The sequence below is a fragment of the Carassius carassius genome, chromosome 8, assembly GCF_963082965.1.
Source record: "Carassius carassius chromosome 8, fCarCar2.1, whole genome shotgun sequence".
NCBI lineage: Eukaryota > Metazoa > Chordata > Actinopteri > Cypriniformes > Cyprinidae > Carassius > Carassius carassius.
Genome location: NC_081762.1, coordinates 29,715,181 through 29,739,553, shown reverse-complemented (window position 1 = coordinate 29,739,553; position 24,373 = coordinate 29,715,181). Strand labels below are relative to the sequence as shown.

Below are 24,373 nucleotides of genomic sequence, written 5' to 3'. Positions count from 1 at the left end.
CTTAATATACAAATCTCATGTCATTCCAAAACTGTATGATGTATTTCCATCCTTGGAACGATTTAGCGGAATGTTCATGCTCAAAATTCTATGGCCTTTAAATGACATGAGAACGAGCAAATAGCAGATTTTTCATTTTTGGTGAACTATCCCTTTAAGAACAAAAGTAAACAAAGACTTATCTGACCCTTCTGAATAAATGATTAGATACATGATTACAGTTTAGTTCTGAGTTAGAATTTACAAAATGACACAAAATTATCCACCCATCTAAGGAACATAAATGTAAATTAAGGACAGCAATTCATGAAAAATAATATGACAGTAATATCTGTCTCCTGTACTCTCAGGAGGGCAGTTTATAAGTGCAATGAGAGTTTAAAAACTAAAACATATGTATGCAAACAAACTGCTTTACAAGCAGACAAACAGCCGGCACCTGAAGCCTTTATATTTGACTTTCTAAGAACCGTAGCATTGGATTTGATCATTAATCAGCCAAAGACAGTGTCCCGTTGTAAAGACGGTAATCCAGTGACACGTGTGTTTCAGTAAGAGGTATTTTACAAACTCAGGATCAGTTTAAATGAAGCTCTTCAGAGCTGCAACTTACTGATCAGAGCTGAAGGCCATCATATCACCCTGTCTGAGAAATAACTTGTTCCAGTTGAAAAAAACAAAACAAAACAAAAAAACAAGGTTCCCTAATGAGTGCACAGAGAGAAGAATGTAGCCTACAATGTGCTCACTGCAGCACGACTGGCTTGTCAGTCGCTCTGTAAATAATTGCAAATTCCCATTGAGTTACTGCAAAAAAAGATGCAATATGTAAAGAAATGTGATAATACTGGTCACTTGGCCCTGAATCAATGTGCGTTTGAGTGAACCATTCTCACTTATCTCAAACAAACACTCTCCTATCAGCATTTAACAATCACTCGACAGGAACGAGAGTTTTACTGCTTTAAATTCTCTTCAAATGAAAGGTTTGTCCTTTTTACTCCATGTCATTTAAACCTTTGTGACTCTGAAAAAGGTACTTGTTGCTCTTCTATACAGTGATCAGAGACTGAGGCTGTGAAAGATCAACATAAATGTAGCACAGAAGTAGTCCATATGACTTGGGTACTATTTTACAAGTCTCCTGATGGAATATGATAGCTTTGAGATAGAAACTGAACGAAACTAGAGTGCTGCAGGGATGATGTAATTATTTTAAGCTAAATTTGTAAGATAAGTGTTATTAACAAATGAGCATTAGGATTTATCCATTGGGATTACTGCTGGGGAAAAAAGCTGTGACAAACCAAAAGTTAATTTATGTTTGGTTTTCATGCTTCATGTTTTATAAAAAATAACTTTCGCAAATGAACACAACTTGTATGAATTTTGAAGACTAAATGTAATTGCATGAAGTCGTTAAATAAACTATCAATGTAGCTACGAGCTAGATGACGTTTAACATAAGCAGCCGTCTTTTTAAAGACATGCATAATCTAGGTGTTCCTAATATGTTTATTTCAGGCTTTAAACCATTTTAACCCATTTGAAAAAAACAAAACAAAACAAAACACACACACACATACACACACACACACACACACACACACACACACACACACAAAACCCCCCACTGATTTTGGGATTATAAAACCAGAAGCATTCAAAATGGAATCGGTTTGCATTCAAAAATTATATGTACTGTATATATATTTTTCCCTGCAGCACTCTGTTGATATAAAACTAGTTTGTTGTGTGTGTATATACTGTATACCGCAGTTTAAAAGTTTGGGGTCAGTCAGATTTTTTATGTTTTTAATGGAGTCTCTTATGTTTGTTCCAAAATGCAGCAAAAAAATTTATATTATGAAATATTATTGCAATTTGTAATATTGGTTTCTTATTTTAGTATTGTTTAAATATATTACAGTTAGTTTATGTGATGCAGCGCTGAATTTTTCTCAGGATCATTACAGGATCATGTGATATTGAAGACTGGAGTAATTGCTTCACAGGAATAAATCATATTTTAAAGTATATTATAACAGAAAACTGATATTTTAAATTGCAATAATATTTCACAAAATAATTTTTGATAGATACAGCCTTGATGAGCAGAAGAAACTTCTTTAAAAACATAAAAATCTGACTGATCCCAAACTTTTGAACAACAGTATATATATATATATATATATATATATATATATATATATATATATATATATATATATATATATATATATATATACAGTACAGACCAAAAGTTTGGAAACATTACTATTTTTAATGTTTTTGAAAGAAGTTTCTTCTGCTCATCAAGCCTGCATTTATTTGATAAAAAATACAGAAAAAAAATTAATATTGTGATATATTATTACAATTTAAAATAATTGTTTTTCAATTTATTATACTTTAAATTATCACTTATTTCTGTGATGCAAAGCTGAATTTTTAGGATCATTATCACATGATCCTTTAGAAATTATTCTAACATGATGATTCATTATCAAAGTTGGAAACAGTTCTGCTGCTTAATATTTTTTCAGAACATGTGATACTTTTTTAGGACACTTGATGAATAAAAAGTAAAAAAAAAGAAAAAAAAGAAAAAAAAAGAAGCTATGTTTTTAAAATATAAATATTTAGTAATAACAATATACACTACTGGTCAGTAATTTGTGGTCAGTAATTTTTTTTTCGTTCTTTTTAAAAATAAATAAAATCAATACTTTTATTCAGCAAGGATGTGTTAAATTGATAAAAAGTGAAAGTAAAGAAAATATATTATTAGAATATATATTATTAGAATTTTTTATTATTTTGAATAAATGCAGTTTTTTAAAACCTTTTATTGATCAAATATATTAGACAGCAGAACTGTTTCCAACACTCATAATAAATCAGAATATTAGAATGATTTCTAAATGATCATGTGATAGACTGATGTTACATGTGACACTGAAGGCTGGAGGAATGATGCTGAAAATTCAGCTTTGCATCACAGGAATAAATGATTTTTTTTTTTAAAGTATATTCAAATAGAAAACTATTATTTTAAGTTGTAATAATATTTCACAATATTACTGTTTTGTTCTATATTTTTGATCAAATAAATGCAGACTTGATGAGCACAAGAAACTTCTTTCAAAAACATAAAAAATAGTAATGTTTCCAAACTTTTGGTCTGTACTGTATATATATATATATATATATATATATATATATATATATATATATATATATATATATATATATATATATATTGAGTTTGACAACTGAGCATACAGTTTTAGAGCCACATGAGGGTGAGTATGACAGAGAATGGTTGAAGTCAATTACCAAAGCCTTCTTCCGAATGAAGACCTAAAATCGATTGCTGATCACCACAGCCTAAAAAGAGAAGTGAAAATAGAGATTGATTTAAAAAAAAATCTGAATGGAAACAGCTTTAAATATACAAACCAATGTTAAATATTAGAGTTCCATACAGCCTATATGCAAAAACATTCTAAATAAGCGTATTTTAAAGGACTTCAGCTCCTCTATAAATGAGCATGTTAGACAATGTAAAAAGCACCAACAAATGCATCATAGAAACATACAATGATATGTACAATGAATGCATCAGCTTGAATGAAAGAGAAAGTGTGGAAATCAATCAGTAAAAGTAACAGCTTATCATGCACATGAAGAAATCCATAATACAGGAGACCTGAGGAGCTTCACATCTGTCACAGGTGGGCATATAGGACACACACACACACACATACAAACTGCAGAGTGTGTGTGATTCTTCCAAGCTGTTTTGATTATACACCAGCCATTGTCTGTCCTTAAAGAAGAAATCCAGCTCACTGGAGAGGTCCAGTCATTCAGTCTGAGGTTTCATGAGCCGCTTGGGCTCTAGGGCTCCTCGCTGGAGGAGGTGGCCCGGTCTGTGGGCTCCGGGGAGGGGGCCGGGGCCTTGGGCTCCGTGGAGCTGCTGCTGTTTTTGCCCGAGCCGCTCCGCTCTGAGGAGCTCTGCCCGTCCTGACCCTCCGAGTTCTCCAGCATCTCCTGGATGAGGGGAGGCATTGATCCAGGGATCTCCATCTTCAGAGAGATCACTCGCTCTGCACCTGCAGGAAACACTCACTGTGAGCTCCATCTGTTTTTGCTGTAGACACCTCATTTGCTTTTTTTATTTATTTTTTTTTTTTATTGAAATATCATTCTCTAACATGTATTTATGTAGGATCCCTGCAATTTTGTGTGCAATCCTGTTTTGCAGTAATATTAGTTTTAAAAAAATGTTAGCAAATAGAATTCAAGCAGGTGCCAAGGAGGCTTTTTCATTTGTGACCCTGGAGCACAAAATCAGTCATAAGATGCACAGGTATATTAGTAGCCAACAATATTGTATGGGTCAAAATTATACATTTTTCTTTTAGGTCAAAAATCATTAGCATGTGAAGAAAAGATCATTTTCCATGAAGATATTTTGTAAATATATCAAAACTTATTTTTTGATTAGTAATATGCATTGCTAAGAACTTAATTTGGATAACTTTAAACGCAATTTTCTCAATATTTCGATTTTTTTGAACCCTCAGATTACAGATTTTCAAATTTTTGTATCTCAGCCATATATTGTCCTATCCTAACAAACCATACATCAATAAAAAGATTATTTACTCATATATATTATAATTTATAAACATCAAATTTAACATTTAATTTATAAACATTTTTTTAAAACATCTTAGGATTCGAGGGATGCTGGTCTATGCCAGTTATAGTACTTTGAAAGTTCAGCAGTCACTAAAGATCCTGAAGTTACTACACCTGCTACGCCTCAGTGTTGACCTAATGAAGATTCAGTGTTCATGCTGACCTTTAGCGCTGATACTGCGCAGGTCTGTGATCTTCATCAGGGTCTTGGGGAACATGTGTGGCTTGCTGGGTCTGCGCTTTCGCACGTAGATTTTCAGAGTCTCTAGCAGGGGTTCCTGGAGCTGGTCCACTTTTGAAGGCTCTTCCAAATCCTGACGATCTACAGAGACAGCCAGATATGCAGCATATGACCAGAGACATTATAAAATAATAAGAAATCACAAGCAGCCCATCATCCCTCAGAGTGCTGTTGAACAGAATATGAACCCTGTAAATGATGACCACAGGAGGGCAGTGCTATCACGTATGCTTGGGGTGTACACAACAGTACACAAGCATGATGGTTTCGGTATGGTTTTAAGTCAAAGTCTCTTTCAAGGAAAGTCTATTCACTCGGTAGCCATGTATGCAATGCCTCCAGGCAGCACGAACAAGACCGAGTCCTATCTAAATGAATGGGGGAATCCTGAAATCTCAAAAACTGCCCTATGAACTCAACAATTAAATTATATATTTCAAATCAGCAACAAAATCTGAAATGAAATGCCCCATGAATCTTGTTTCATGTGCTCAAATAGCATTTTAAAAGCTTATTTTCTGCGGATGCACAGCGGCTGCTCTAGCCTCAGTTTTCTATGGGAGCTGGAGATTATAACGGCTGCTGCAGTGACGCACTGACTTCATCAATCAACGACGGAATCTTTCATTTAGAAGGCAGGACTATTTCACCATATTGAGCATTGCAGTTTACCCCATTCATAAATATAGGAGTGAACTGTCTTTGAACGTGAATGTGTCACTCATATAGTTTTGAATGGGGAAAAATGCAATGCTTAATATGGCCACTCAATCGCAGGAAGCCAGTCGCTAATCAGTAAAGTCAGTGCGTCACTGCAGCTGCCGTTAAAAGTCCCGGTTGCTAGTCATTTTAACCGTAAGCTTAGTTAACAGTTTGGGAGACTTTAATGTTTCTCCATTCAAAGATAGAGGGGCTGTACTTGCATGCAGAGAGAGCCGGAGAGGCGTTTCAAAGATTTCTGTGGAGTGATGTGACTTGACTTAAAGGGACTTTGGTATCTCTATAGTCTTTGGCTTCAGTAGCCTACAGCAAGGGAAAAAAACTAAATATAAAATTGCTGCAAAAAACAATATAAAAAAATATAAAAAGTGCAAAGTAACAAGCAGAAAAAAAAGAAAAATGCACAAAGAACTTGTATAGAGATTTTTCCTTGACCTTCTTTTCTATGTAAATTGAGGGTGCACACTATTGCTGAAAAACTTGATCACTACCTAGCAGTCAGATGTCCGTATGCACAAAGGCACAGATCCCCAAACAAGGATCTATCTGCAGATGAAACTTTGTTTGTAGAAACATTTGTTTATTTTTAACTAGCACCTTGTGACTACGTTACGTATGAGAAGCTGCAAAAGACACAGGTGCCAGTGGAAAGCAAAAAACATGGTGACATATACAGTATAATAGGCATCCTCATGAAATGAGCTAATTGTTAATATTGTTATTATTGCTACTATTACTACTAATATTATTATTGCTATTTGTCATCTTCCTCATCCTCCAAATTCCTCTCATTTCAGATGAATTGAGTTTATAATAATTGCTACTACTATTACCCCCCCCCCCCCCACATGATACGATATTTTGATATATTGATGATCTGTTCTGGTGTGTGTGCAGGTGCCGCCCACCTCCGGAGATGAGGCAGATAGCAGACAGCAGTCCCGTCTCCGTGTCGTCCATCTCGATGGGCAGGAGCTGGTTGGCGAAGGTGAACACCAGGTCTGTCAGCGGGCCGAAGCCAGCGTTGTGCATCTGTGTGCGGTTCAGCGTGAGACCGTCAGAGAACGTCATTGTGTCCTGGTCGGGGGTGTAACGTGTGCAGATACGCAGTATCTAGAGAGTAAGCATCAAATCACTGTAACGATAGACCAGACTGCCTATTATAGATCAGCTTCACTTCTCTGTATGACAAGTAACTTGGAAAAAAACTGACCCGAGATGAGCATCACCTTTCTGAGACACTGAAAGCTGAAAGTGTTTATATAGACATGGGTATAAGAGATGGAAATGTTTGTGATGAAAAGAAATGGCCACTGGGACTAAAAATAAAAAATGGGATCCATGGCTGGATGAATTGCATGTTTACACACTCATTTTCATTTTCATCTATCCAAAAAGGGGAAAACTTAGGAATAATTTTGTACTGTAATGGTCCACCATGTAAAACATACGGCAGTGAATTATGAACAGTAGAGAGCATTATTCTTGTTAAGTAATGACATTTTTACAAAAGAAAACACTGTATAAAACGACCTGTTGTTAGTGTTTTTAGGTTTGTTGTGTTAAGATTGTTTGTTGGGTGAAAGCCTTTGCAAGTGTAATGGAAGAATGAGCTGATTTGACTAATGTACTTTAGTGCAGGTTTAGTGCATTTTGAATCAAAAATTATATTTACTAAGCAGTTTATTAACTGCTTACACACAAATCTTTACTTGTCACACAGTTTCTGAAAGCTGACACTCAAACAGCAGAACCACACACCAGATCCGCAAAAACATACACTTATTCTTAGCCTTTGACTCAATTTCAATTTCTTAAAACACTTTTTGCAAAACAGCACACAATTCTCCATGTAACACACAAATCTAGCAGGAATTAATATTATAGTAAAGGTGTTTGCTTTTGAGATTTGTTTGTGATATTTTGAATGCAAGTGCTTCATTTTGCACTTTGTGTGTATAATTCTTGGATTTGTGTGTAAAGTTTTAAAAAAACTGTAACATGCTCTTGGCGATGCAGTTTGGTGCTATTGGAAATACAGTAAATCTGTAGTACTTCCACTTTCAGATGCAAACTGTTCATGACATACTTTGTTGATTATTTCTTCAATTAATTAATTCATTAGATAAAAGTCTGTTTTATTTTCCATATTTTATTTAAACAAATATCATGCCACAATCTGCCCAAATCTTGTGCTCCTTACAATATTAAAATGGAAAGCATTTGCACATGAATCAGTGATTTTGTGGTGAATAAATGTTGTGGATAAATAATACTGCTTGCTTGTTGCGTGGTATTAATGGATTTTCTCCATTTAAAAAAAAAAATGGACCTAATGAATAAAAGAAAAGTTAGATGAACATGATGATGCAGTGCTTTGGACTTACATTTATGACTGTATTTAATTTACATACTTTTTGGAGGATAGAATGCTTAATCATCCACTTCCAGTGAGATTTACTAAACATATATTGTTTGTGCATCTGACACTGTGCATTTACCGTATTTTCCGGACTATAAGTCGCATTTTTTTTTTATAGTTTGGCTGGTCCTGCGACTTATACTCAGGTGTGACTTATAGTCCGAAAAATACGGTAACTACAATACTGTCCAACAGATGTCTGTGGGTGAGTAATTCACTTCTTGATTTGCATCATAAAAATGACTTTGATTGTGTTGATTAAATATTGTTATGGTGTGTCATTATCAGTATGTTTATTGCTAAGTTTAGCATGGAAAAAACAGATGTGATGTAGTGCAGCACTTACAAGACATGACAACCTCACAGAGTCTCAACAATGTCAAAACTCTGTAAAAGTCAGAGATCTCAATATGAACTCAAACAATTGACTCTTTTTCTTTTAAGGGAATTTTACGAGAACATAAAGTTACAAGAAACATAACTGAGAACTAAATCACTTCAGCTGTGAAACAATACCTGAGCAATAAAATGTACTTCTGCGTGTGTGTATATGTATAATAAGAGAGTAGATGGTATGTGTGTGTTTTCTACAGCACAAACTGTGGCTTGCTGACAGTGATTGGTGCACTGTCAAAAGGATGAAACAGAATAAAACATGACTGCTGCTGACAGCAGGCTACCATCTCTCTATACACTACACACACACACACACACACACACACAGAGGCGCGTTTGATCCACCTCCTCAACACAAGTGATATATAGCATAATGGTGAGTTGCTATCACAGGACACACACTTTGACCTTTGAAACTGGAAACAGTGTGTGTGTTTGAGAGAGACAGGCAGACAGACAAAGTATAAGACTTTACTGTCTTTAAAGGGGTCATGCTCTATAAGTTTGTTTTTCACTGATGTTCATCTATAATGTCAGTCAAGGTTTTATGCACCAAACATATTTATAAAACAATATATAAAGATATGTGTTCAGTCTGTTTCATTTCCAAAACAGTTATCGCATGGCTACTTATCAAATAAATAAATAAAAATAAAAGTAAAACAAATATTTAGTTTGAATTTTTTAGAGTATGTTGTTGTATATGCGTTGCAATGTACTGTGTGAGAAAGATAGCGTGAATGATACAAGAGACAAGAATGGCAAAACTGCAGTGTTCATGTGAGCACTATGTTTTCCTAGTACATCAAACTATTTCCAATAATAATAATACTAATAATAAAAATGTTTTATGTCACATGTGGGGACTAATTGTGTGTAGATAAACATCTCCTGCTCATCGAGTGTCGATTTTTGTTTTCATTGCAGTAACTGAAGGAAATCCTGATCGTTTTGCGAAGATATGAGGTGCTAAACAGCTGAATAAATTAATAAATAGGAAGTACAACATCTGCATCACTATCATCTATTGAAAAAGGATTGTGGTTCCAAGGTGTAACAGTAAACTATTCTTAATATAGCCTAAACAGGTGCTGGTCACATAATTAGAATATCGTCAAAAAGTTGATTTATTTCACTAATTCCAATCAAAAAGGGAAATCTGTATATTATATTCATTCGTTACACACATACTGATATATTTCAAATGTTTATTTCTTTTAATTTTGATGATTATAACTGACAACTAAGGAAAATCCCAAATTCATTATCTCAGGAAATTAGAATATTGTGAAAAGGTTCAATATTGAAGACACCTGGTGCCACACTCTAATCAGCTAATTAAAGGGATAGTTCACTCTCATATTAAATTTTGGTATGGTTTAGCTTACCTCAAGGACATCCAAGATGTAGGTTTCTCTGTTTCCTCAGTATTTCCCATTTTGATATTTTTAGGTCCAACCGTTCTTGTCTGTGACTCACATAATGGATGTCTATGGTCACCACCTCAAAGAGCATGCACAGAGGAGTCAAAATTAAACAATTCCCCATCGTAAGTACACATTGATGACCTAAGACACGAAACAAGCGGATTGTGTAAGAAAACGAACAGTATTTATATCGTTTTTACCTCTTGTACACAACCACATCCAACTGATCTGAGTGCGCGCGCGCGCGCGCTCTCTGGCTTAGTCTGCGCAAGCGCGGAAACCGCCGGAAGCGATCTCTCGTGCGTGTACATCACTCATTGTTTACACTTACTGCCTATGGTTTACACAGATTTCGGAAGTATTACCTTTCACTGTGAAGATCTAAACATATTTAAACGTACAGGAAATTGCAATGGAAGACGATTTCAATATATCCATAGACAACGTTGAATTTTTTTCACAACCATATTTATTTGAAACAGAATACACAGACCAAGTACTCAGGAGCGATCCGCTGCAGCAGCATGTCTTCAAGCCTCAGAGACAGAGATCTCTTCAAAATTGGTGGTGTTTTAGTAGCAAGTGTTGTGAGATGCCTACAGAAGTGGAGAGCATATCTGTTGTCACGAATGGAACAACTATAAGATTACGACGAGGACGTTGACAGTATCACATCACACGCCTGCCTGACTGAAGATCCTGATTTTTCTCCGCTGTTGAGACGCAGCGTTTTGCACGTTGTGTTCAGTTTGCCACGTATAAACTGGAGGCGAAGTCCAATGTCAGAGGGACCCAATGGCACGCTGTCAATAGAGTGAGTAATGTGTTGTATTTTTATTATAAACGCAACGATTATAGGGTGCATTATAAACATTAATTTATTACAATTACTGCATTATATTTCAGAGAGTGCAGATTGAAAGCGTAGCGTGTGGTAAACAATGAGTGATGTGCATGCGCGAGACATCACATCCGGGGCTTTCCGCGCTTGCACAGACTAAAGCCAGAGCGCGCACGTCACATCGGGAAGCACTCGCGAACTCAGATCAGTTGGACGTGGTTGTGTACAAAAGGTAAAAAAGATATAAATACTGTTCGTTTTCTTACACAATCTGCTCGTTTCGTGTCTTAGGTCATCAATGTGCACTTATGATGGGGAATTGTTTAATTTTGACTCCTCTGTGCATGCTCTTTGAGGTGGTGACCATAGACATCCATTATGTGAGTCACAGACAAGAACGGTTGGACCTAAAAATATCAAAATGGGAAATACTGAGGAAACAAAGAAACCTACATCTTGGATGTCCTTGAGGTAAGCTAAAACATATCAAAATTTGGTAACACTTTAGAATACTGTTTCTTACTTACTACATAACTTATAATGAATTATTGAAGAACTAACAGATGATTATTCATTAATACTTAACTCACTACTGTTAACTACTAAGGAAGATGTGTTAATTAATCAGTATGTAATATAATTGTATGATTGTGTTAAGTAACAGTTAGCTAATCAATAACTAATGTATTCTGTCATACCTCCTGAAGAAGTACTATTAATTATCTATTAGTTAGGGTTCAAGAAAAATAACTATGAAGTAACTACTAATGAACAGTTTTACACAATTACGTTGAATTGTGACCCTTTCATAAAATGTTATTAGCAATAATAGTAGTAGTATGAAAATGCAATATTAATAAATGCAATACATTTTATAGAGGTTTTGCCTATGTAGTGAATTGTTTTGTGAGTGTGTTTTGTAAGAAATCAGCTTCCAACTTACCTTAGTTTTTATATTTTATATACATTATTATTTATTCAATTTCTTTATGTAAGGCAAAGCCTGAGGAAAAGTGATAATACAGGTATCCAATTTGTAATTAATAAAGAATTATAAAATAATTCTGCGGGACATATTTTGAACCTGAAACATTAAGCCTATTCTAAAGTGCAAACATAGGGAACCCATTAGTAATTAATAATTAATTATCAAATAATTCTGCAGGACTTATTTTGAACCTGAAAAATTAGGCCTATTCTAAAGTGAAAATGTTGAGAACCCATTAGTAATTAATAAAGAATTATCAGATAATTCTTGAAGTATTACTTAGAATCTGAAACAGTATTCTAAAGAGAAAACATAGGGAACCCATTAGTATTTAATAATTAATGAACAAATAATTCTGCAGGACTTATTTTGAACCTGAAACATTAGGCCTATTCTAAAGTGAAAATGCTGAGAACTCATTAGTAATTAATAAAGAATTATCAGATAATTCTGTAGGAATTACTTAGAACCTGAAACAGTATCCTAAAGTGAAAACATAGGGAACCCATTAGTAATTAATAATTAATTATCAAATAATTCTGCAGGACTTATTTTGAACCTGAAACATTAGGCCTATTCTAAAGTGAAAATGTTGGGAACCCATTAGTAATTAATAATTAATGAACAAATAATTCTGCAGGACTTATTTTGAACCTGAAACATTAGGCCTATTCTAAAGTGAAAATGCTGAGAACTCATTAGTAATTAATAAAGAATTATCAGATAATTCTGTAGGAATTACTTAGAACCTGAAACAGTATTCTAAAGTGAAAACATAGGGAACCCATTAGTAATTAATAATTAATTATCAAATAATTCTGCAGGACTTATTTTGAACCTGAAACATTAAGCCTATTCTAAAGTGAAAACATAGGGAACCCATTAGTAATTAATAATTAATTATCAAATAATTATGCAGGACTTATTTTGAACCTGAAACATTAAGCCTATTCTAAAGTGAAAATGTTGGGAACCCATTAGTAATTAATAAAGAATTATCAGATAATTCTTGAAGTATTACTTAGAATCTGAAACAGTATTCTAAAATGAAAACATAGGGAACCCATTAGTAATTAATAATTAATTATCAAATAATTCTGCAGGACTTATTTTGAACCTGAAACATTAAGCCTATTCTAAAGTGAAAACATAGGGAACCCATTAGTAATTAATAATTAATTATCAAATAATTATGCAGGACTTATTTTGAACCTGAAACATTAAGCCTATTCTAAAGTGAAAATGTTGGGAACCCATTAGTAATTAATAAAGAATTATCAGATAATTCTTGAAGTATTACTTAGAATCTGAAACAGTATTCTAAAGTGAAAACATAGGGAACCCATTAGTATTTAATAATTAATTATCAAATAATTCTGCAGGACTTATTTTGAACCTGAAACATTAGGCCTATTCTAAAGTGAAAATGCTGAGAACTCATTAGTAATTAATAAAGAATTATCAGATAATTCTGTAGGAAGTACTTAGAACCTGAAACAGTATCCTAAAGTGAAAACATAGGGAACCCATTAGTAATTAATAAAGATTTATCAGATAATTTTGCAGGACTTACTTAGAACCTGAAACAGAATTCTAAAGTGATTAGTAAATAATTAGTAAATAAAAATAAACTACATCATTTTGACTAAAATGTGTTTATTTCAGATGAGAACATTTCTTAATACAGCATATTTGTATACTGTATACATGTATACTGCCCACATTTTAACTAATTTAACAAACATTTCATAATCCAAAACATTTAGAAGCAAACAAAATCCATATTTCATTTCCATTATAAGCTAATAAGTGGGCTGTAACAAAGTTGCTACTGTAGTAGTACTTTGTACTTGTCCTTTTACTCAAGTAATTTTGAAAATGAATAGGCCTACTTTTTATTTTTACTGGAGTAATATTTTATTGGGGTATCTGTACTTTTACTCAAGTACTTGATTTGTCGGACACAGCCTGATTATTATAGTGATTATTTATGTATAACTGTTCATTAGTAGTTACTTCATAGTTATTTTTCTTGAACCCTAACTAGTAGATAATTAATCGTAGTTCTTCAGGAGGTATCACAGAATATATTAGTTACTGATTAACTAACTGTTATTTAACACAATCATACAATTATATTACATACTGATTAGTTAACACATCATTCTTAGTAGTTAACAGTAGTGAGTTAAGTGTTAATGAATAATCACCTGTTAGTTCTTCAAGAATTCCTTATTAGTTATGTAGTAAGTAAGAAACAGTATTCTAAAGTGTTACCCAAAATTTAATATGAGAGTGAACTATCCCTTTAACTCAAAACACCTGCAAAGCCTTTAAATGGTCTCTCAGTCTAGTTCTGTAGGCTACACAATCATGGGGAAGACTGCTGACTTGACAGTTGTCCAAAAGATGACCATTGACACCTTGCACAAGGAGGGCAAGACACATAAGGTCATTTCTAAAGAGGCTGGCTGTTCACAGAGCTCTGTGTTCAAGCACATTAATAGGAGAGGCGAAGGGAAGGAAAAGATGTGCAAGAAAAAAAGTGTACAAGCAATAGGGATAACCGCACCCTGGAGAGGATTGTGAAACAAAACCCATTTAAAAATGTGGGGGAGATTCACAAAGAGTGGACTGCAGCTGGAGTCAGTGCTTCAAGAACCACTACACACAGACGTATGCAAGACATGGGTTTCAGCTGTCGCATTCCTTGTGTCAAGCCACTCTTGAAAAACAGACAGCGTCAGAAGCGTCTTGCTTCAAAAAGGACTGGACTGCTGCTGAGTGGTCCAAAGTTATGTTCTCTGATGAAAGTAAATGTTGCATTTCCTTTGGAAATCAGGGTCCCAGAGTCTGGAGGAAGAGATGAGATGCACACAATACAAGTTGCTTGAGGTCCAGTGTAAAGTTTCCACAGTCAGTGATGTTTTGGGGTGCTATGTCATCTGCTGGTGTTGGTTTACTGTGCTTTCTGAGGTCCAAGGTCAACGCAGCCATATACTAGGAAGTTTTAGAGCACTTCATGCTTCCTGCTGCGGACCAACTTTATATAGATGCAGATTTCCTTTTCCAACATGACTTGGCACCTGCACACAGTGCCAAAGCTACCAGTACCTGGTTTAAGGACCATGGTATCCCTGTTCTTAATTGGCCAGCAAATTCGCCCTGACCTTATCCCCATAGAAAATCTGTGGGGTATTGTGAACAGGAAGATGCGATATGCCAGACCCAACAATGCAGAAGAGCTGAAGGCCACTATCAGAGCAACCTGGGCTCTCATAACACCTGAGCAGTTCCACAGACTGATCGACTCCATGCCACGCCGCATTGCTGCAGTAATTCAGGCAAAAGGAGCCCCAACTAAGTATTGAGTGCTGTACATGCTCATACTTTTCATGCTCATACTTTTCAGTTGGCCAAGATTTCTAAAAATCCTTTTTTGTATTGGTCTTAAGTTATATTCAAATGTAAAGATACTGAATTTGGGATCTTCCTTAGTTGTCAGTTATAATCATCAAAATTAAAAGAAATAAACATTTGAAATCAAATATCAGTATCAGTCTGTGTGTAATGAATTAATATAATATACAAGTTTCACATTTCGAATGGAATTAGTGAAATAAATAAACTTTTTGATGATATTCTAATTAAATGACCGGCACCTGTAGAGTTTTACTTGCAGTATGTTGCTGTCTTTGAAGTAAAGCAGTTTTTGACCGCAAGCTGTCTTTCAAAAAAGGAAGCATGTTTTTATTTATTTATTTATTTATTTGCACAGTTTTTGAGTCACACATGAACAGGCATATTCAGCAATACTATGTAAATTGATTCTGCAAAAAGAGGTCTTTGATTGGACAGTTAATCTTATGGCCATTTAGGTAAGCCTGGAGATATTCACAAGATTTGACGATAGAGGTCACTGTTGTCTCAAGCATTGCATATGTGCAGTTCTTATAAGTAATATGTACTCAAGACAGAAAAGGTCTAGAAGTTGAAAAAACCCCGCGTTAGATGACACTACCAAGTTCTGTACAATAGTTCTGTGACTCTTTATAATAACTTTCATTAAAAAAATGATTAACAAACATTATGTAATGCTTAATGGATCATTAATTCACATATATTCACATATATGTGAATAAATGTGTATTTGTTAACAATGTGCTTGTTAATGTTTACTAATGCATGTGTTAAACATTACCTGATAATTAACATTTCATGTAAATTAAAATGCTTACAAATGTCATTAAACTTCTAATTCATATGATCATGCCAATCTTACAAATCTTCAAACGATTTTAACAGATGTTAGGCAATGATTAAAAGCTTGTGTAAATGCACAACACCTTTGCTGCTGTTGAGGTGTGATGTGGGAAGGTTAGGGACAGGTTTGGTGATATGGCTATGTTCAAGGTTGGGTAAGGGGTCAATTTGATTACTATACGATTCAATCTGTTTATATTACATTGTTTTGATAAATGAAGTTTTTTCTCCCTTGCCGTTGATGTATGATTCAAATAATATTATTTTTAATGACAGAATACTAATATAGTACAGTATACTAATATAAGTGTTGAGGTGATAAAATCATGTTGTACACCCACATAACAATGTGTGATATGTCTTCACCAAGCATTTAGCTAAACTTAACTAACCACCCTTTACACATATTTTGGTAAAGTAGCTTAAAGTCCAGTGCCTATAAAGATACTAAAAATCTTTTTGTAAATGTTTACAAACATTTACAAATTATGAATAGTCTCCAATTTAGATTGGGTACTAAAAAAAGAACAAATGATTAATAAATGGTCTGTGAAGATGTGAAAATAGGGTGAATTCTGGTAATTTGGGAAACTTTTCACCATCAAAATGACTGCTCATAAAGCTACTAATGATTAGTAAATGTTTATAAACATTTAGTACAACTAGTAGAAGTCCACACAGCAAACAAAGACCAAATATATAACCTTAACAGACCGTGATTATGAGCTAATGAATCTATATTAACATGAATAGTTTGTATTCAAAAGTACATTAATAAATAAGCTTGTAAATATTGTGTAATTTCTGTAAAAATCATTCGTAGATTTTTAAAACGCATTGAATATTTAATGACATTTGTAAACCAACTAATGATCTGTTAAGCATCACATATATAATGTTTGTTAACAGTACCACCGCTCCCTATACGCAGAGTACGCAGTTTGCGTAGGGGGGCAACATCCCAGTTGCTCAAAATTTATATATTAAAATGTCGGTAGTAATTTTACCACCAACAACAACCCATCTAAATTAATATTCTAGTTCTCATGACCTAAAATGTATTATATAAAAACAATTATGCAATAATGATTGGTTAATTAATAATAATCATATGGTTTTATTGAATAACACTGTTAAATAATGTAATACAAAATAAAAAAAATATGAAAATAAATTATATATTAATAAAAACCATTATTACAAATGCCTTCAAAGGGCACCAATGGCCTGGTAATTGCTGTTGTTACACTTACAGGACGATCAAATCCTTGTTTAATATTGACCAAACATTTAATTCAAATATCCACCTAATTATTTTATTTTTCGCCACCTTTTTGCTATAGAAATGCTACAGCCTCTTTAATTTCTTCAAAAAAAAAAAAACATGTGGACATCACAACCCTTACCAAAATTAACAATGGTTTTATCGTGATAAAAATGCTTAATTTTAATTTGAAGATTTAAAAACAAATGCATAAATTGAAATATGAACTGAAAGTTTAATGACATTTGTAAGCATTTCAATTTATATTAAATAATGATCTGTTAATCATAAGTCAATGAGTTCATTAGCAAACACATTGTCTCAAATATTTAGATATGTGAATATATTTTAAGTAATGATTAATTAAACATTATATAATGTTTGTTATTTATTAATGAAAGTTATTATAAAGTGTTACCAGTTTACCAGTATATTTAAACAATCAAACTAGTTAAAAAAGTACAAAAAAGGTCATAAAATAATACTTAAAAGGTAAATACAGTATTTAATATGTATTATATTTAATCTAAACAGTCAAGTTCTGTTTTATGCTCTATAAAACTGTATGGTTCCATGATAGTCAAGCACATACACACAAACACACACACATGCACCTACCAATATGTCGAGGCAGGCGGCTTTAAGCAGTGTGATCTGATCAGCGATAGTGAGTCCAGTGAAACCAGGAACTCGTTTGGCAAACTCCACGATTTTAATAATGCACTTAGTGGCCAGTTCACTGAACTTGTCCCAGAGACCCAGATCCAGACGAATGCGTTGATCCGCACTGGAGTTCTACAGACGACACAAACAGCAACAGAGTTAAAACTAAATCTTCTGTCTGAATATGCATCACTTCAAAACATACATGTTTATGGGTTGTGATAGTCAGTGTCTTTGGCTAAAACCTAAAATACTCAAAAAATACTCTACTCTAACAAATACTTAATACTCTAACATGAGTTACAGAATGAGTGAGGCATGACTGACTCTGAGGAGGATCTGCTTTGAGAGCAGCTGATGCTAATATGTTTGTTTTCCAAGAGTTTACATTAAACAGCCCATCTGTTTCAGATCAGCAGTCTCACTCCTCCAGACCTCCCGTGTTCACACAGCAGTAACATCAACAGAAAGAGAGAGAGAGAGAGAGAGTTATAATGCTCTTGTATTCTATATGGCCACATAAACAGTTATTGCTTGCAATGTTTTCATTACAATTGTTACAGTACGAAAAAAACCCCCCCTTTAATTAAATGACAATTAAGGACAATTGTGGTGAGGAGGATTTTTTTGTATTTGTATTTTAATATGGAAAATAGTGAAGCTCAATTGAACATATTTTTAAAATACACAATATTTTGTTTGAATATTTAGTTTCAACCCTAAAGCTAAATGTATTTCAGGGGCAATAAAAAAAAACATTTCCAATCTTATAGAAGCCTAGAGTAAATGCAAATGTGGGAGGAATATTATTTCAATTGAATTTTATTTCATACGTGTAATATGTTTTTGCATGTTACAGACAATAAATAAGCAAGTTTTTCTTCAAATGTGACATATGTAAATATATATTCTTGGACTGTAATACATAGCACAACATTTATAAAAAAATATATACATTTATATTTAAAAAAAAAATGAATGAATGAGGCATTTATATAGCACTTTCATTGTGTAACGGAGCAGACGAGATGAGGGATACGCAGATCCATTTGCAAAGGTTTTATTAAAGATGTGGTCACAAACACGGGCATGGTCGAAACACCAGCAAATAGGCATGGTACGGGCAAAACACAAGAGCAGTCCAGTAAACAGGCGTGGGTTGATCGCCTGTGAACAATATCCAACAGAGCAAGGCAAAGACAGATAATCCAGGTACACAGTAGGGGTTGCACCGACTAATCGATTAGTCATCGACTAGTCGACTTCAGTGGTCTGCCATGACGCTTTAAGCTTGATGTCGACTTTCATCACATAAAAGTCGACTTTAAAAAAATCACTAGTCGTTCAACCCCTAGTACACAGCAATAATCCATGAAACAGCAAGACAAAAAGAGTAATCCGAAAACACAGGCAAAAATCTTAACACAGGAAGACAATAAGACAATACTAAGCAACTTAAGCAGAATCTGGGTGGGTGTTATATTGTGTGTATAGACGGTTTCATCGGGCGCACGCGCCTGGACCTAAGTTAACTTCCGGTCTGTGTTGTGTATATCGGTCTGGCTGCGGTGCCTTCTACAAACGCAGTTAAAGTCAAGGTGATGAGAACACTGAAGTTGGGGTCAGGTGGATGTGCTGCGGGATGTGTTTCCCATACATTTATTTATTTTTGGAGACTCGCCACAATTTTAAAACGGATCGATTTTCAAAAAGGCTTCGTTGAATAAACATGAGTAACGTTATGTACTGCACGTTTAATAATAATAATTCCTTACATTTATATGTTTAAATATCAAAACGAGGCACAGGTGTTTTTATATCGCTGTATTTCTGAAGGAAGACTTGCATGTTATATGCCTGATAAAGCAGCGTATGAGCATACCAGCTCTGCTTTGTTTACAGCTGTTACTGGGGAAACCTCTATTTCTCGCCCTTTATGTCTATGCTTTAAAACATCTCCTGCTGGCAAAGAATGAATTTGCATTTTCATTAAGTCCGCCTGATCCACGCGGCAAACATATTTTGTTTGTTTATCAAAAAATATCTACTCTAGAGGGACTTGGCTGTTGTTATTGAGTCGCGCATGCAAAGTAACGTTTGTTTATGTTGTTGCCGTTGAAACCGTCTATAGGTGAGCGTGATTTCACCAAGTACAACAACCTTATTGATCCTGGAACAACTTTTCAGGAAATATCTGTTTTAGGCTTAAAATCAGGGTTAGGTGCTTCTACACCCTTGTTAATCAGCTATCATTTCCCACTGATTTTAGGAATAAATTATGATTAGGGTTAGGTTTAGGGGCAGGGATTGGGTTAAGTCTATATTTTTTTATAATAATGTTGATCCAGGATCAACAAAAGACATACTTGGCAAAATCACAGGGACCTGTGTGTGTAATAGCTTTCAGATGAGTGTGTGATTGGTTACAACTGTGTTAAATCAGTGCAATGGATGATGGGAAATGTAGTCCAGGGTATAGTGTAACAGTCTGTGTATTGTGACAGTCAATGTAGTCCATGTGGGTGACCTCTGGTGGTGAGTGAACGGAAGTTCATAAGACCGGATTTGTGACAAATTGTGTTTTTTAAACCCAAAACACTTTTTAGTCGTATGAGGGGATATAAAAAAAAGACCAAAAAAGAAAGATATTGGTAGAACAAATATATTTTAAATATATTTTGAATCATATATAGTACATTAAATATGAGTATATTTATATTATATTATATTTAGTATAGTATGATAAACATTTTATCTTTAGATTTTGGAACTATTTTTTTGTGAGATTCAACCAAACATATAATCAAAATGCTGACTACATACCATATAAAACTGCACATAAACTAACATTCTAAATAGATTTGAAAAATCTTATGATGTTTAAAAATATTGCTTTCTCTCAGTTCTGAGATATCCCAAAAAGAAATAGCCAAGATCATTCCCGCTGGCCCCAGGTTCGATTCTGTCACTAGCCTTATTCATCAAAGAGACTGAAAGCCGCAGGCTGTGAGATGCTCTGTGTGGATCTATTGTCTTGGGCTCAGATCAGTAAATATGATCTCTGCTTCAGAGTGAAGCATATCACAGCTGCCATTAAATCACTCTAAGAGAGTGGTGGCACATTTTGCTGAGAGACCTCACCAATTATTGGCAAACTAACCACAGAAAGACAAGCGGCCAGACTTTGATATTAAACCTACTTGTCTTTTTTCTCCCTGGGGCAAAGACGACGCTGTTTGATTTTCCTTCCAATCTCAGTCAATTACCACACGGTCATAATTCAATAGAGCCAAACAAGGAAGTGGCCAGGGAATTCTAATTTAATTTAGCTACATTTATCCTAACAAATTAGACAACTTGCGATATTAAAAAAATAAGCTGCCGATGTTAGAATGAGCACATCTGCATCGATCACACAAACAGTGCTAACAATGATGTAAAAGAGCACATGCTGCCTATGCAGCTAATATCTCAAAACCACCTCCTTGAACCGAAGGCCACATATCAGCACTGTTTTATTTGATCTTTCAAGCTGCCAGGGTCATTTCCCATAACCATCACTGTCAATAAAGCATTATTCATTGTAGGACCGAAGCGCAGCTATCTCTCTCACCCGCCTGTGAACTCCTCAATCACTGAAGGATGGGATTTGAATATTTTACGGCATAATTGGAGCTTCAACCTAATCTGAGAGAGCGCTGCTTCTTTTCTGTTGCTTAATAAAAGCTTGTCGGGAACCAATCGTGTGTAATAATGAGGAACTTCTCTCAGGCCGAGAGCGAGGATAATTAGTCCTGATCCAGATTAAAGCCATGTTTAAACACCCCTCGCTGCTGTTCAGACAAACATCACTGTTAAGCGTGGCATATCTGTGCTTTTTTTGGAGTTAGGGAGACAAGGAAAGAAATATTTTTTTTTAGCTTTTATCAATGCAAAATGACAGAAAATCATGCCAGCAGAAGTGACTTCCTAAGCTAACATACACAGGGCTTTATATTAACTTTTTTTTTTTTCATAAAATTTTGTTGCTGCGAAATTACTTTCCCTTTCAGTTGGTCACTCTCGACATCACGTTGGTGACTAGCAAATTGGGAATCTCGCCAGAGAGACCAATCTACTTTGAGTGTAAACTAATAAATGAGCCAATGCCCATTGGCATGCAATTATTGCATCCAGCTGCCACTGATCAGTATAAGTAGGCAGCCAGTGCAATGCATAATCAGCTTTTTGCTTCGGAACCAACAAGTGTTATCGTTCTGTTCCTGACAAGTCTTTGTGCGTGTTGAATGAGTCAGCACTCTTAAAGAAGCTTCACTGTGTAGGTGTTGAGGTGCGACATTGGGTCGGTCAACCTTTGTTGAGAGGGTGTAAACTACAGGCCGCACTTCCCCCTGTTGCGTTGCGGTGGCCCTCTCCCCTGTGTGCTTCAGCACAACTATAAGAGCATTAATGGGTGAATGTCTTTTTAAAGTGTGTCTTTTTAAAAATTTCACCCATGTGTTTCTGGATCTGGTCGTTACCTGGTGCTGGGTGATCACTGCCTCACATGCCTGGGCATTAAGCAGGCTGAAGTGCCATTTGTGGAAGAGTCATGTTCCCATTGCGGGAAGATGACCATCTTGGAGTTGCGGACCAGGCTCCATTCACTTGAAACGGATGGAGTTCCATTGCCTCTGCCACAATCTAGCTATCTTCCTGACAGAAGTCCTTAATGCCCCTGTGTCCCAGACCGACATCTTTGGCAACACAGTCGAGAGCTTCGCCTAGCAGTTCTCTGCTGCACAGAAGCAGAATGAGGCGATCCAACACAAGCTGTCACAAGCTGCACTCCCAGAAGAATGGAGATTTCATCCCCAGATGGTCCAGCAGATCTGGAGACGTTTCAGGGTCGCTCAGGTAGACCTGTTTGACTCTTCAGAAACCACTCACTGCCGGCTGTTTTGCTCCCTGACTGAGAGACTGTGCAAAGTCAGGGAAGATGAGGAGCAGGTTCTGCTTGTGGAACCCTACTGGCCCACTTCTTTGAGGAAGGATCCACTGACTCAGAGACGGGGCACCTTGTGGCACCCTCATCCAGGCCTCTGGAAACTTCATGTCTGGTCCCTGGACAGGACACGGAGGTTCTAGGTGACCTACCCCAAGAGGTAATGGCCACCATCACTTCAGCGTGGGCACTGTCTACGAGACACACTTATGCCTTGAAGTGGAACCTGTTCGTCGAGTGGTGTTCGTCGAGTGGTGTTCCTCTCGTCGAGAGGACTACCAAAGATATCCAATCAGAGCTGTGCTCTCCTTCTTGCAGCAAAGGTTGGAGCGAAGGCTGTCTCCCTCCACCCTTAAAGTTTACATCCTTGCTATTTCTGCTAACCATGGCCCCATGGAGGGGAAAACAGTGGGGAAGCACAGCCTGGTCACCAGGTTCCTTAGGGAGGACAGAAGGTTGAACCCTCCTCTGCCTCCCTCGACATTCTTGGGACCTGTCTCTGGTGCTTGAAGCACTACAGTGGGTCCCATTTGAGCCTTTGCAATCAGTTTCTTTCAGTGTAGACTCTGTTCCTGGTTACACTGGCCTCCATCAAGAGGGTAGGGGACCTGCACACATTTTCATAAAGTAAGAATGGCGGTGGCTGAATCCTTGAGAACTGGTAGAGGAATATGTTCCATATGTAGAGGTAAGTCCACGGTATAGCCTCAGAGCCCGTGTTTCTCCTATTTTCATAAGAGTGGTGCTGGACCGCACAAAACACATCACCACCATTCCGGGATGTTGTCAAGACATTGATACATGGTTGCTGAAGTATTCTACGTGGCCCTTATTCCACTGCTATAGAGTTCTGATTGGGTACCTCTACTTCATTGTAAGTCTATAGGATTTTTTTTGTCTATGTCATCAGTCAAAGATTGCAAGCACTAAACCAGAACCATAGTTGTTTCAACTAGCAGAGGGAAGATTCTTAACATAACATAACATATACATTATGATATAGCCACAGTATCAGACCCTTGGGAAGTAGGCAGATTGAAAGGGGGCCATTTAAGCTTGATATTAATGTGCTCACTTTCAGAGCATATCAATGACGTTTAATAAAAAAGGAACAATTTTTAAGTTATAAAAGAGTTTTTGCTGATGCTACACCTCAGAGAAGGACTGCCTCATCATGAAAGGGGGTAGCTAGTACTTTCATGTTCAGATTTTCATTTTTAATTTATAAGCTTGCTCACTAAATGTAAAACAAATATTATTCTGACAATAGTACTTACTGCAATTAACATGGATTAAAATGCAAATTTATTTTATTTATTTATTTCATATGGTGGATATATATAAATGAAGTTGAATCTGTATTTAAAAAAGACACATGAAAGGGAGCATCCAATGCAAAATTGCTTTATTGGCATGATTTTAATAATAATAAAAAAAAACACAAACAAACAAAC

At 35.5% G+C, this 24,373-nt stretch overlaps 1 protein-coding gene across 2 annotated transcripts in view; it reads right to left on the bottom strand.

Moving 5' to 3' along the window:
• Nucleotides 1-3,270: 3,270 nt before the first annotated feature.
• Nucleotides 3,271-24,373, bottom strand: part of LOC132145700 (retinoic acid receptor beta-like) — a 266,819-nt gene continuing 245,716 nt past the window's right edge. For both annotated transcript variants that reach the window (XM_059556909.1, XM_059556911.1), the window contains 4 exons: nucleotides 17,891-18,067; nucleotides 6,580-6,784; nucleotides 4,874-5,032; nucleotides 3,271-4,118 (listed from right to left, as the gene is read on the bottom strand). In XM_059556909.1, the coding sequence (XP_059412892.1) occupies nucleotides 3,904-4,118; nucleotides 4,874-5,032; nucleotides 6,580-6,784; nucleotides 17,891-18,067 (756 nt within the window). In that variant the 3' untranslated portion in view covers nucleotides 3,271-3,903. The remainder of the gene's footprint in view (nucleotides 4,119-4,873; nucleotides 5,033-6,579; nucleotides 6,785-17,890; nucleotides 18,068-24,373) is intronic.